Source organism: Crocodylus siamensis, chromosome 5 (genome assembly GCF_052110815.1).
Source record: "Crocodylus siamensis isolate JL-2025a chromosome 5, ASM5211081v1, whole genome shotgun sequence".
NCBI lineage: Eukaryota > Metazoa > Chordata > Crocodylia > Crocodylidae > Crocodylus > Crocodylus siamensis.
Genome location: NC_143399.1, coordinates 129,104,504 through 129,119,037, shown reverse-complemented (window position 1 = coordinate 129,119,037; position 14,534 = coordinate 129,104,504). Strand labels below are relative to the sequence as shown.

General features: G+C 40.0%; 2 protein-coding genes across 15 annotated transcripts in view; both read right to left on the bottom strand.

Moving 5' to 3' along the window:
* Nucleotides 1–11,730, bottom strand: part of UBP1 (upstream binding protein 1) — a 79,066-nt gene extending 67,336 nt beyond the window's left edge. Inside the window, exon 1 of the mRNA XM_090050341.1 lies at nt 11,651–11,730. Within this exon, the coding sequence (XP_089906467.1) occupies nt 11,651–11,730 (80 nt within the window). The remainder of the gene's footprint in view (nt 1–11,650) is intronic.
* A 766-nt stretch (nt 11,731–12,496) lies between these two features.
* Nucleotides 12,497–14,534, bottom strand: part of CLASP2 (cytoplasmic linker associated protein 2) — a 221,824-nt gene continuing 219,786 nt past the window's right edge. For all 14 annotated transcript variants that reach the window (XM_090050336.1, XM_090050323.1, XM_090050327.1 and 11 more), the window contains one exon: nt 12,497–12,636. In XM_090050336.1, coding sequence (XP_089906462.1) covers nt 12,550–12,636 — 87 coding nt within the window. In that variant the 3' untranslated portion in view covers nt 12,497–12,549. The remainder of the gene's footprint in view (nt 12,637–14,534) is intronic.

Sequence of the window (14,534 nt, the reverse complement as noted above, 5' to 3'; positions counted from 1 at the left end):
TGGATCTCTGCTTGCCAGAGGGAGCAAGGCAGAGAAAAGCTCTACAGGTCATGAGTGAAAAGGTAGCGTACTTCAGGGCCTTCTTTCCATACCACGTCTAACTACAATGTAAAACCCTGGCCTCACTTTGATCACAGAAGAGATACCACCACCACAGAAGAGCAAGAGAAGTCAAACTCATTATAACATATAGATGAAAAAAATTAATGTGTGCCCATCACCAGTCTTTTACCTTCTGGCTGATTCCTCATCCAGAAGTCTTATTGCAGCCTAAGGTTACATATAAACAAGGCCACTGCTTTTTAGTGAGGCAAGAAAAATCAAAGCTACTCCAAATGGAAATCTTGGATTATTTATTTCTGTCACTAAGCTACAGTACGCAGTAGCTTAATCTCTCACAATTGGTAAGGAAGCTGTTCCAACACATACATTTTGGTTTGCATATTTCTTAGTAGGTGTTCTTATGCACTGACTCAAAGATCATACATACTGCAGCTTAAAGGGAGGAGCCTGTAGAATAGAACTGTCGTTTTGCTTTTGAATAAACTAATGTAAAAGCAAAGTTTCTATAAACTTTAAAGTAAATGTAGTAGGGAGGGAGAACAGTGGTGAGGTGTAGGGGCTCCATTGGGGTGCATTTACATCCCCTGAGAGTACTGGTGCTCCCCGACAGGCTGCATTCCTTGCTTAGGCAACAGGGCTTGCCAGTGCCGCCCCCCACTGACAGCACCAACCAGGAAGTGGGAGACCAGATGAAGCACCCCCCACCCTGGTCACTGACTGGTCGCTTGTGGGGCACTTGCCCCCCCTAAGGTGGCACCAGTTGCCTATAAGGGAGTAGCAGCTAAGATTACAGTTTAAAAAATGGTACCATAAGAAATGATGATGTACAATTTATTTTAGAGGCATGTGCCTGCAGTGTCAGCCTGGAAAGATACTGAGTAAACCTTACTAAGGCTGCCCCCTTCATTGTGTCAGAACCAAATTTGATAACAGTGCTGGTTAACATAGGGTTAAGTACTGACATGCCCAGACAAGCTATGGAAAATCCCCAGAGGGCTGACAAGCATGCCCAGCATGTGCCCCCTGTACAACCCCAGGCTTGTCAATCATGGTTCTGCCATGAGGTAACCTGACTTGTTACTATGCGCATGCCCAGTCTTGCTCCAAGCATGACATAATTTGACTAGAAATTTCCACAGAAAAAGTTACCTGATTGGCTACCTGTTTAATACAAAAGGCTTGTAAGTTTCCGCCCACAGCGGAGACCAGACCCGACCTGAGAGCAGAGATTGCTACTGAAGAGACTGCCTCTCAGGAGAGCCTCTTAGGCTTAGAGCCCTGGTTCACTTCAAAGCTCCACTGGTCTCCCCGCCACTGCGGCCTCATGGCATACTTCTGCTTTAACTGATGCTCGTCTTCGTATCGATCACCTGCTATTGACCATCGTTCCAGCATTGACTACGACACCAGTTCTCCATGTTCCAGTTCATCATCTCCATCATTGTTATTGACTTCGGCCTCGTTTATCGTTTTCGTTATTGTTCTTACTTCTGTAACCAAGTCACCTGCCTACGCTACTTCTCCATCTGGTAGTGTAAGTAATCAATAAAATTTTATCCTGTTTTGAAACTGCACGTCCCGAACCGCTCTGACTCCTCACCACTAATTCCGCCTGATCCGATCCGTACCCCGGCCCACCGTGACCTTGGGGCCCAGTCCCCGACACATTGATCCAATTTCTGCTTCTCCATGAAGTGGTCCTCATGGAGGTTCTTTGGCTGGGCCAGAGACCTGTCAGTAGCTAGGAGTCTATACAAACTCAAAGTTTTGTAATGACTCTGCCTCTCAAAAAGAAGCAGTAATCTGAGCTGCACTGCAACATCACTTTCTCCAGCTTCACAAACATAAGAAACTTCTTTTCATTCCTTTTCCACAAATATAAATTTAGAACTCAGAAGCTGTATCCAGAAACAAAATCTTCTAACCAGAGATGTAAGCAAACAGGCATAAGCAATGATGCGATTTTAACGTGTTTTTAAGCATTTTAATCGCTATCACCTTTAAAACATCCTTCTAGGTTTATATGCAACTGTGTAAGATCCTGATCTTAATTTCAAAGGAAATGACAGACGCTCAACACATCATAAGACCATGTCCGAAATCCTGATCCAGTTCAAACTTCAAGAATATGCTGGACGTGGAGAAAGTGTGTGGTGCACGGGTTACAGCTCCAGTGTATCTGAGCCTATGTAAATCAAAGTACTGCTAGAGCAGGGGTGGGCAATTATTTTGGGCAGAGTTTTGGCAAGCCATCGCAGGCCATATGACAGGCAACCGGGGCAGATAAATATTAATTTTCTAAATTTTTTAGGGGCCCCACAGGCTGGACAGAATGGCCCAGTGGGCTGCATTTTGCCCACCCCTGTGCTAGAGTGACACTATAACCATCACAGTCCAGAAATTGTGCAAAGGCAAGTATTTTTGGGGGGGGGGAAGGGGCATCTTTTATTGGACCAACTGCACGTTGGAACAGTTAGACACACTTTTGAATGCAAAACATTCTTCATCAGGTCTGAGGAGGGAAGCAAGCACACCAAAATGTAAGCATAGATCAAGGTTACACATATCCTCTTCAAAGAACCTCAATCTCTCATTAGTAAAATAAGGATAGTTCTTTCCTACATTCCATGGCTGTTGAAAGGCTCAAATCATTATTCAGAGTATAAAATCATCAGGATGATAGGTAATACGTAAAAATACAGAAGTAAAATAGTATTATGTTATAAAATAATATTGAACACCTGGGAGCAATCCCAACAGTTCAATGATTGTTAATTCAATATCCTCTCATTAAAGTTCTCCTGTTTTGATTTATCCTGCTGGTAAAATAATGTAACAAAATATAGGCCATCTTCAATAATAAACAAATTTGTCACTGGTTTAACTTTACCTAGCTCTCTCATCCGGAATAGTGTTTGACGAAACATAATTGAAACTGCAACTGCCCTTGACTACTAACCTCTAGACATGAATGCATGCTATTTTCATTATTCTTATAAATCCTAATGTTTGGGGACAAATAAGGATGAACACAGTGTGTTCTTAGTTTTACACTGCTTATGTTGTTAGAGGGCTTTTCTCTCTCATGGCCCATTTTGGGCAACATATAAACTACACAGATTTGTGCAAAGGAGCACTGTATACATAAACAACAAAAACTGTTTATTTACAACACCTCTTACCCTTTGCTTGTATTTTGTATACAAAGATTTGAGCCTGAAATTTGAGGTGGATGAGCAAGTTTTGTCCATGGGTGGACCTGCAGTTCTGCACACTCTTCAGGGAATGGAGTTCTAACTGTCGGACTTCTCCCAACAGACCAAGTCAAATGAGTTGCTGTCTACTTACGTGACACCTGAGTCAATGAACCATATTTCCAACCAGTACATGACAGATCAGACTCTTCAGCTGAGTAGTAAATTGCCTTCTCATGAAACTACAGGATGGCACTAAAATACTGACACCGGATATTTAAATTGAGCTAAACTCCGTTGTCCTCAATTTAACTTCGTCTACCCCTCTCATCTGGAATACTGCCTTATAAAATATTACAATTAATTAAATATTTAATACACTGAAGATAAATTGTAAAACCTTAGGAAAAAATTGTGCGTTTCATTGCCTGGAACTTAAAAATCTTCTGACTGTGGCTGGATCATGCAGAAATGTGGAAGCTTACTTTTCCAGTTTATCCAATGGTAACTCAAGCAAATTATAGTTCCATTTAAAAATACAATAGGTAGGATCACCAGAAACTGCAGTACTATCATTCTGAAATCGTGGTGAAGGGCATATTATGAAAAAGCAAGGGAGAAGTTCTGTGTGATGTTTTTCACAGTCTTTCAATTCTTTCTTGACATTGTCTGTACTTAAACCTACTGGTTATCACTTTTTAGAGACACTGTAGCCACTGGATTAAGCCCAGTAACTCATTTTCATAATCTAATGATTAACAAGCAGATATTAATGTTGAGGCACTCTTGCCCCAGTTTGGATTTGATCTTATGATACCAGACATGAAAGATGTCCCTCAAATTTATGCATTTCTGAACAGATTAATTAGACCTCCTCAGTGCTGCAAGGCCTGTATTGTATAATTATTTTCCTAATGCAGTAAGATTTTTTCCTGCTGGCAGAAGTGAAGCAAATAGTCTGCCAAGAAGACTTGTCTCTCTACAAGCAGAATTTGTATTCTTCTTGACATAAGAAAGATTCAAAATCTTCTACAGTTTTTCTCCTCCTGTTAAGATCCAACTGGTAACTCTAGTGACAAGAACAGACAATGGAAACAGGTAAACTTCATCTAATGATGTTCCTGTGTTTTCAGGATAACAAGTCTCAGCTTTATTGTAGTTGCAGAATAATTATTATTTCTCTGGAATCTGGAATGTGGTTTAATATTTTGACTTTTGCTTTCAGAAGTGGTACAAGGTACATTAAATTACTGAAGTTTCATCTATTCTGACTGAATCAAAAAGGTAATTTATAGGCAACTCTTTCTCTGTCTTGTGGGGCGCTGTGATTCATGATATATTGTCAGCTCCACAGAACAATGAGAGTTAAAGTAAAGCCAAAGCTTTTTTTCCTTTCAGGCCTACCAACCACCTCACACAGAAGATGAAAGAACCTACTAAACCCTTTCCCCTGTTTCACTAAAGTCTCATCAAAACTATATAAAGCTGGGATGTGAAAGGAGGTGGTGGTACTCCTTAGCCCCAAGACAAATAGTGTTCATGGGCCCTATAATTCTGTTGCCTCCATGATGTACTGGATGAAAAGCCTCATAAAAAAAACAGCCCAGCAGAACAATGCATCATGGGATGCCTGACCAAAATGCAAACTTCACTTGGATCATGGAGTAAAACCACAGCCAGTATGCACTGCTGACACAACAGCTGATGCAATTACTTAATGCAATGCAAAAAACCCAGTTAGCAAATATCAAGTGCAGACGTGCCCTTTGTCTTCCTCTATGTTCATGCCTCTTTGGTAGAAGGACAGAACCTGTACATCAATTTACCATATTTTCTAACAACATTCACCTTTTTCCCAAAAATCAGCCCCCAAGGTACATTTTAAGCATGGAAGCTGTTTTATTCCTTGCTTAAAAGGGAGTAAGTCTGGAGACACTGCATGCCATGCAGCTGCCAAGAGGGCAGAGTCCTATGTCAACTTTCTTACGGCAAGAGGTACGTAGTCATTTTAGTCTGAAGTAGGGCAGATTTGCACATTACAGACTATAATTAGATTTCATAGATTTCATAGACATTAGGGCTGGAAGGGACCTCGGGAGATCATCGAGTCCAGCCCCCTGCCCAAAGGGCAGGAAGTCAGCTGAGGTCATAGGATCCCAGCAAGATAAGCATCCAATTTACTCTTGAAGGTGTTCAATGTAGGTGCTTGAACCACCTCCGCTGGCAGACTGATCCAGACCTTGGGGGCTCGGACAGTAAAGAAATTCTTCCTTATGTCCAGCCTGAAACGCTCTTGCAGGAGTTTGTGACCATTCGACCTCGTCATCCCTTGGGGCGCTCTGGTGAACAGACGTTCCCCCAGATCCTGGTGGTCACCCCTGATAAACTTATAGGTGGCCATCAGATCACCCCTGAGCCTGCGCTTTTCCAGGCTAAAGAGTCCATGGCTCTCAGCCTGTCATCGTAAGATCTGTTTTCCTGACCTCTGATCATGCGCGTGGCTCTCCTCTGGACTCTCTCAAGCTTCTCCACATCCTTTTTGAATTGTGGAGCCCAAAACTGGACGCAGTACTCCAGCTGCGGCCTCACCAAGGCCGAGCACAAGGGGAGAATGACGTCCCGGGATTTGCTCGAGAAGCATCTATGGATGCACGCCAGCATTTTGGTCGCTTTACTAGCCGCAGCATCGCACTGGAGGCTCATGTTCATCTTGTGGTCAATGATGACCCCCAAGTCTCTTTCTTCTGTAGTGCTAACCAACGTAGCACTGCCGAGCCTATAAGGGTGCTGCAGGTTTTTCCTCCCAAGGTGGAGAACCTTGCATTTATTGGTGTTAAACATCATGAGGTTCTCGTCTGCCCATTTGCTGAGCTTGTCCAGGTCAGCCTGGATCACCCGCTTATCTTCTGGTGCGGATGCGTTGCCCCAAAGTTTGGTGTCATCAGCGAACTTGGCCAGTCCACTCCTGACTCCAGTGTCCACATCGTTAATGAAGATGTTGAACAGTATGGGTCCCAGGACAGAGCCTTGAGGGACCCCACTGGTCACAGGGCACCATGATGAGTGACTGCCATCAATCACAACCCTCTGGGTCCGACCACGGAGCCAATTTCCCAGCCAGCGGATCGTGGTGGAGCCAAGGCCACAACTGGGCAGTTTGGCCAAGAGGTGATCATGGGATACCAGATCAAAAGCTTTTTTGAAGTCAAGATATATGACATCAATCTCTTCTCCCTTGTCCAGGTGATAGGTCACCTGGTCATAGAAGGAAATGAGATTGGTCAAACAAGACCTACAAGCAACAAACCCGTGCTGGCTGTCCCTTAGAATGTTAGCCTGGGCCAGTCCCTCAAGGATGGCCTCCTTAATAAACTTTTCTAAGATCTTCCCCAGGATAGAAGTCAGGCTAATGGGCCTGTAGTTAGCCGGATCCACTCTCCTCCCTTTCTTGAAGATCGGCACCACATTGAAAACTCCTGGCGCTCTGGTGTAGTGCCTGAAGACTGGAAGAAGGCCAAAGATCCGTGCCAGGGGCTGGGCTATGACGCTCGCCAGCTCCTTGAGTACCCTGGGGTGCAGATTGTCAGGGCCAGCTGACTTGAAGGTATCCAGCTTCTCAAGGTGTTCCTTCACGACGTCAGCATTGATGGAGGGTAGGGGATCCCTCTCACCCAGATTTCCCTGTCCCATAGCAGGCATGGGCATCCCGTGTGACTGATGAAAGACTGACGCAAAGTACCTATATTTAATAGGTTGACTTTTTCCTGGGCGTCAGTTGCCCCATCTGGTTTAGCAGGGGTCCAACATTGCCCTTGCTTTTCCTCCGGGATCTACTTAATTCATGGTTTCATGGATTTTGTGGAAACCATGAAATTTGGGATTGTCTGTGAAATCAACAAAATAAAATACTGGCTCCCCAGTGGGAGATAGCAATCCTCACTGCCGTGAGGGGAAGGTGCCAGCTAGAGGGATGGCATGAATATTGCGGGCTACGCACCTTGTCCCTTCTCCCCCTGCTGGGACCTCTCTGCTAATCAGCACCAAGGGACAGTGATACACAAAGGGCAGCCAGCGGTCAATATGGTGGCTGCCCTCATCCCCCGCTCCTCCTGGGCCTCTCTGCGCTGCAAAATGACTGCAGAATTAGAACCTTACACCATAATCAACCAATGGAAATTGGTACGTACCCTTGCGATTTAGGTAGACCCTTAACTATAGTGAACGCTCCTAGGCTAGAAGCATTTTTTATATTAGTCTTCTCATGTAAGGCTCCTCCACAGCTGAAGCATCTTTTGTTTTTGTTTTTCACTTGTTTTGCTTCACGTGCTAATGGAGGAATAAAAAAGTGTTCAAGCAGTTGGGAGCATACGGAGAATAAATAAATCCCAAATAAATGTTGACCCTTGATAACAGAGTAAAAGTAGCAGACAGAGTACCATGGAAGAGAAATTTTCTGTTTTAAGTAAGTCTGTAATAGATATGGAAATTGATCTGAACTATTACTCTGCCTGTACTGCTGGAGGCCAATAGTCTGACACCCAAACCACATGGGTGAAAGCGAGTTCCCAAGGTCTATTTGACAAGCCTGAACCAACCAGTATTTGCAGAAAAAAGGATGCATCTCCAGGAGTCTGATGGAAAAGAAATTAAGGACTGACAGAGGAAGCATATTCCTGTAAAAAGTGAGGCAAAATTCCTGTTTGATGGCAAAACACTTTGAGAGCTTTGATGGATTTAATAGTGACATTAATTACCAATTACACAAGTCCCATGATTCACTCAGGGATATACTTAGCTTCATGTTAAACTGTACCTGAAGATGGGTTTTTGTTTATGGTCAAGAACAGTTTAAGAAGGAATCCATGTGGATTCTTGATCAGTGTTAATTACTATCGTGTGTTGAGAGAATTTAGGAAAACAGTTATAATGCTGCACAAAGAGGATGCTCCAGGGAAAGCCAGTTGAGACTTCCTGCAACAAAACATCAAGCTATTGCTGTAGGTCATGGTAGGCCTGAATATCACATGCAAGTGTAAGGGCTAGTGAAAAAATGGAAAATAATAATACAAAATGATAAAAACAAGCAAACTAATCTCTAATCCTCCTGCAGTTCCTTTCTTTTGATTCTTTCTCTTTGACAGTATTTTAAGGACCAGTAAGGGGTGGGGGGTGGGGGGGAGCTGCAATAGAAAGAATTGGCTGAAATGATAATAATTCCAAAACACTATTTTCAAAGCACAATACTGATTGAATACATTCACAGTGATCTCTAGCACTGTTTTCAAATAACACATACGCATTTTTAAATAAGCAAATTTAACTTAATGCTTATACAAAATGTAAGTGAGCATAATACAGCCTGTAAATACAGAAGTGAAAATGTAAGTTCATAAATACAATTCATCAAAACTAAATCTATATTGAAAAAAGGATATGATGAAATGAGCTACAGTTGTGAAATATGCAGAAAGAAATATAGCTATTACTAACTTAAAACTTCAGTTTAGTTTCTGAACTACTTTTAAATGCATTTATGTACCATTTTTATACTTGATGGAAATTGCCCAAATTAATGGAATGGTGTTTTCAAACCATTATCATGATGCCTCCAAAAAACAATTCACATTTAGAAAAGTATCTTTTGTAATATTTGGTCATTATCTTTTGCTTAACAGTTAACAGAACGCTTAAAGTTTAAGAATACTTTTGTATGAATTAGCACAAGAATTTTCAAATACCATCACCCCACTACAATTTTTCATTTAAAACTGATAATTCAATGAATTTCAATTGCGTGTATTTAATGTTTATGTTGTTTCCGATTCAGTTTTCAAAATTAGACATTTATGAACTGTTTAAACAATTATATACAATGAATCTTGCAGGAATTATGCATAGCTTGATTACAAATCTCTCCGATTGCTGATAAAGTTATACACACGCACAGACATGCACACATTTTTTGTAGTTAATTATTATACTGGTTAAAAATCTGTGGTAGCAACCGTTTGGATAATTAAGAAGTTCCCTAGCTGGAAATTTAACTCTCTGTCTAGCTGAGAACATAATACTTACTCCCTATCAATAAGCGTAAACAGTGCAATACTGAAATCGATAAACTGTTTTCTGAAACACAGGCTAGTGTTACCAGGTCTATAACATTTGCTTTTCTTATGTAAATACCTGTATAGGACCACTCTACACTTACAACAAAAGTAAACATTTACTTTTTTTGTTTGCCTGACTACCATTAGCTTCTTATCCAACTTTGCAAATTCAGGATAGGATTACTAGAAGCCTACAAGTATGTATGCAGGGAGATCTACATTCAGCAATCTCTATTCTGATGGACAGGAATGGTCAGATAAAATAATTATTACATTTAATTTAAAAACACAAATATTATGCACATCTACGCTAAAAAAACCTTAAATGTATTTGTAAAATATAACTTTAGTCAAAATGTGTTAGGCACCCCTCCATATATGTAAAAAAATATCTTTGAGCCTACAATTTAATTTAGGAAGAAATGTGAACTACTAGGTTCTATCCTACAAGTCAAGGAAAAAATATGACACAGTAGACCACAAACATATTTTACAATTGCACAATTCAACGTACTTATTTTACAATATAAATGGAACAAAACTCTGATTGTGACAGACTGCAATTGCTAAGGTCCTCTTGAGGTGACCACTTTAGAAGAATCATTTGTGAGCAAAACCAAATTAAGATACAATTGGGGCTAAAAATTGGGCTGTTTAACTTGACCAAACATTTGTTTAATTAAAAAAAAGTTTTTCAATACCAGTGAAATATAGCTAGCAAGACCCTTCCTTGCTAAAAGGGTATTTTTAAAACACCTTAAAACTTCATCCAAGAGACTGTTTCCAATTAACAAATGAGATTTAGTAGGTCAATAAAAGTTATAAACTGTTATAATTAAAATATTCTATTCATTCTCTGAAGCTGCTACTTTTGGTTGTGTAGCTATATAAATAGTATGCTTTCATGGCATACTAGTTATGCTTATGAGCAGTATAGAAGAACAGTATTCTGGACAGAGCAAGTATGCAAGTTCTTCTACAACCATTCACTCTGGTTGTAGAATGTCAATGACATTTATAATCTGTCATATAGAACATGATTCAATAAAACAGAAATACAGCTTATATACATTGTTATTTTTTTCAAGTAATGTTATGTACATTTTATTGCCAGTATATGCACAATGGTAAGCATAGAACTATAAATACACAATGTAATTAACCAGTAGAAAACAACAAGAATGTTACACAACGGAGGAAAGAAAGGGGAGACACTATTTTCCTGATGCAGCTGCTAAAAAAAGGGATGATGACAAATGACAATTTCTTTTCTTTTTTTAAAAGTTTTTACATACATTTCTACAGTTTTTCTCCAATAGGACCGATCTCTGCAACAACAGCAAATTGCTTAACAACCATGTCTCCTCTTTATCAGATTCACTTCAAATCAAAGTGAAAATGACCCATCAATGTATGCAATTGCAAGTATTCAGCTCCACTGTTATTCAATTTTGTGATTCAGGGTAACTAATAAGTATAGTGTATTAGCAGTTTGTCATGATATTTGCTTGTGTGTTGTAGAATAGGGCTTTGAATACACAGTAACAAATGATAATCTGAAAAAATAACTAAAAAAAAAATTTCCATAGACAGCTTTTCCACAAGACACTATGGGCAGCAGCTCAGTCAAAAGTAATCACCCTGAAGAGGTAGAGAGAATTTTAGCCTAGCACAGAACATCCTTGGCACTGCTATTTTCTCTCTTATCAGGACACACTTCCTAAAACTAGACAATGAAATGGTAAAAAAAACCAAACAAATGTTAATTTCCATCATTCCTGGAAAGGGTGCTGTTTTACCCTCTCTCTTAGATAAGTAGCTTGTAGCTCACTGATTACATCTGAGAAACAGAAGACATTTAGGGACAGGTATTTACTTGATCTTTGTTCTCTTTCCATTATCAAGTTCATAAATACAAAGAAGCATTATTCACAATAAACCAAAATAAAAAATGCAAAAAACAACCTGAAAACATTTCCACACCTTAATCCAGATGGGTCTTGACAATGCTATTCAAGGAAACCATGCAAATAATTTGGTGTAGCTTTCCCAACTCATCCAAAACTTTTTTTTTAAATTAAAGAGTGGCAAGATCCATAGCGCTTGTGATTCTCCCCCCCACCCTAAAATTCAGTGCAGAAAAATCTTACTGTTTTTAGAAAGATAACCAATAAACACTCCTCTGCACTGCTGTCATATATCCCCAATGTGAGTTATGATACAAAACTACTGATTCCAGCAATTAGGTTGAGAGGAAACATTCTAGTGATAAATATAAATACGTACTGAGCATGCTTGGTCAGAGCACTCCATTCTAAGGCATCCTGCTTGAAGAAGTGATGGTGACAAGAATGGTTCATGTCCATCAAGTGATCACTTACTGTGCTGCTAGATAGCAGGCTGCCACACTATCACCAGTTCTGTAACACTGTACTCTGAAAGGGCTGTCTTCCACATTAGGAGGTACTAGTGGTACTAGTCCCCTACTGCTCATTCTAAATTCTTATTTATGGGACAAACATATACAACCAATGAACAATATCACTTTTACAGAACAGGATCAATCCAGCTTTTTTTTTTTTTTTAAACAGGTATAATTCTCAGTCTCCATAGTATCCCAAACAAGATGTAAATAAGATGATGTACCACCAATACAGCGACCGAGTCCAGATGCAGTTCAGACTGGTCCTGCCTTGTTTCACACCATTTCTTGTTTCTAGCAAAGAACATGATATACTTTAACAAAAGAAAAATAAAAAAATGTTATTCTGCAGCCAAATGAAAGCAAAAGAATTTAGATTTTTAAATTTTAAAGCTTAAAGCATTCCTGTTTAATTAGCATTTTTTTAAATTCTTTTAAATACAATTTAACACTGGCAAAAGTTAATGGGAAGACACAGAGGAGTGTGAACAGGAAAGTGATGGATTAGCTTTTTTTAAAATTTATTTTTTGATCAACTGATATTAATACTGTTTCTCCTTGGTTTTGGAATAACTCTACTGCAACAGTCACATGCAGGCTGAGGGTAGCCTCCGGTTAAAGGAAAAAAATTCCCCCAAAAAAACAAACAAAAAAACCCAAAACAGAATGAGAAGAGTTCCAAAAAGTGAACTTGAGAATTTTCCTTTCACTGATGAGGGTCTGTTCTTTCTTTAGGAGACCTGGTTCACTGTCGTCAGATTCATTAGCTTTGTCCAGAAACGTCTGTTGCTGTATCACCTGCTCCAGAGCCTGTCTGTGCACGTTTGATGTAAAGGTTCAGTAATTTCATCTGCAGATTGAATTCAAAATTCACTATTTAGTATTTATCAGAGACAGAGTGTAATAGTAAAATCTTTAAATAAGGCTCCCAGCAGAAATAAAATACTGAACTATTGTCCCTTTGGTGAAAATGAAAATTAGCTTCAAGTTGTGGATTTAAAAAGTTAAGAATGTTTTTTTTTTTAATCTACTTTCTAGAGAAAACTTCAGACCAACCTTCTTCATTAGAGGATGTACAACCTATCTGAAACATGCAACAAGAGAGCTAAAATAGCTGAGCTGAAGTTAATATTGCTTACTTCCCAAGTTCAGTGCCAACTTGATTACGCTGGTATATTTTTATCAGGGAAAACTCATTTAAATTCTAGTCACAGTCACTGTTAGGGTTCTGAATGTCTTTAATGATCAGGTTTCAGTGGTCCTTTTACTTCCTAAAAATTCCATCTTGTCCAGGGTCACCTTAAGCAAAGCCATGTAAAAGCCAAATAAGGATACATCTACTTTGCACAAGAAGGAACCTTTACAGTACCATCATGTACCACACTATATAAATATAATCTTATGTTTATTTTATGTGATAAAAGGATACGTTTTTATAAAATCAGCATATAGTTGTTTCTATGTAGTCTTCTATATGGGAGATGTCAATGAAACTAAAATTTTCTGCTGATGTGAAGCTATCCTAAAAGCTGTAAGATTCACTGTTTTATAAATTTAAAAAAATAAGTATTAAGAGGATTATGGTATGCAAAAAAAAATCAAGGAGAACACAGAGGCAAGGTAGGCTGAGTTCTCACCAAACAGTGAGCTTTAAAAAAGGCAACATTACATAGAGATGTATAGAGGAGAATTAGAGGAGAAAAGCAAAGCAATACTTATTAAGTTCAACTGTGGGATGGCCTGATACATACAAGAACAAGTTTTTAAAGTCCATTCAAGCATAAAAATGTAATACAAATGTAATCTCTAACTTTTTAACCAAAATGTTTATTTAAATTCTGATGCGTAAAAGATTTTGCTTTTGATAATCCATTATATAACCAAGTCTAAGTCTAAAACAGCAGAATATGTAGTTTAATTGGACATTTTTTCTAATAGAAACTTCACTTGTATAAGAACTGGATGACTGAATTTATGGTTTGCAAGCTTCTGAGTCTCACATTTCATAGATTTCATAGACATTAGGGCTGGAAGGGACCTCGGGAGATCATCGAGTTCAGCCCCCTGCCCAAAGAGCAGGAAGTCAGCTGGGGTCATAGGATCCCAGCAAGATAAGCATCCAATTTACTCTTGAAGGTGTTCAATGTAGGTGCTTGAACCACCTCCGCTGGCAGACTGATCCAGACCTTGGGGGCTCGGACAGTAAAGAAATTCTTCCTTATGTCCAGCCTGAAACGCTCTTGCAGGAGTTTGTGACCATTCGACCTCGTCATCCCTTGGGGCGCTCTGGTGAACAGACGTTCCCCCAGATCCTGGTGGTCACCCCTGATAAACTTATAGGTGGCCATCAGATCACCCCTGAGCCTGCGCTTTTCCAGGCTAAAGAGTCCCATGGCTCTCAGCCTGTCATCGTAAGATCTGTTTTCCTGACCTCTGATCATGTGCGTGGCTCTCCTCTGGACTCTCTCAAGCTTCTCCACATCCTTTTTGAATTGTGGAGCCCAAAACTGGAGGCAGTACTCCAGCTGCGGCCTCACCAAGGCCGAGTACAAGGGGAGAATGACGTCCCGGGATTTGCTCGAGAAGCATCTATGGATGCACGCCAGCATTTTGGTCGCTTTACTAGCCGCAGCATCGCACTGGAGGCTCACGTTCATCTTGTGGTCAATGATGACCCCCAAGTCTTTTTCTTCTGTAGTGCTAACCAACATAGCACTGCCGAGCCTATACGGGTGCTGCAGGTTTTTC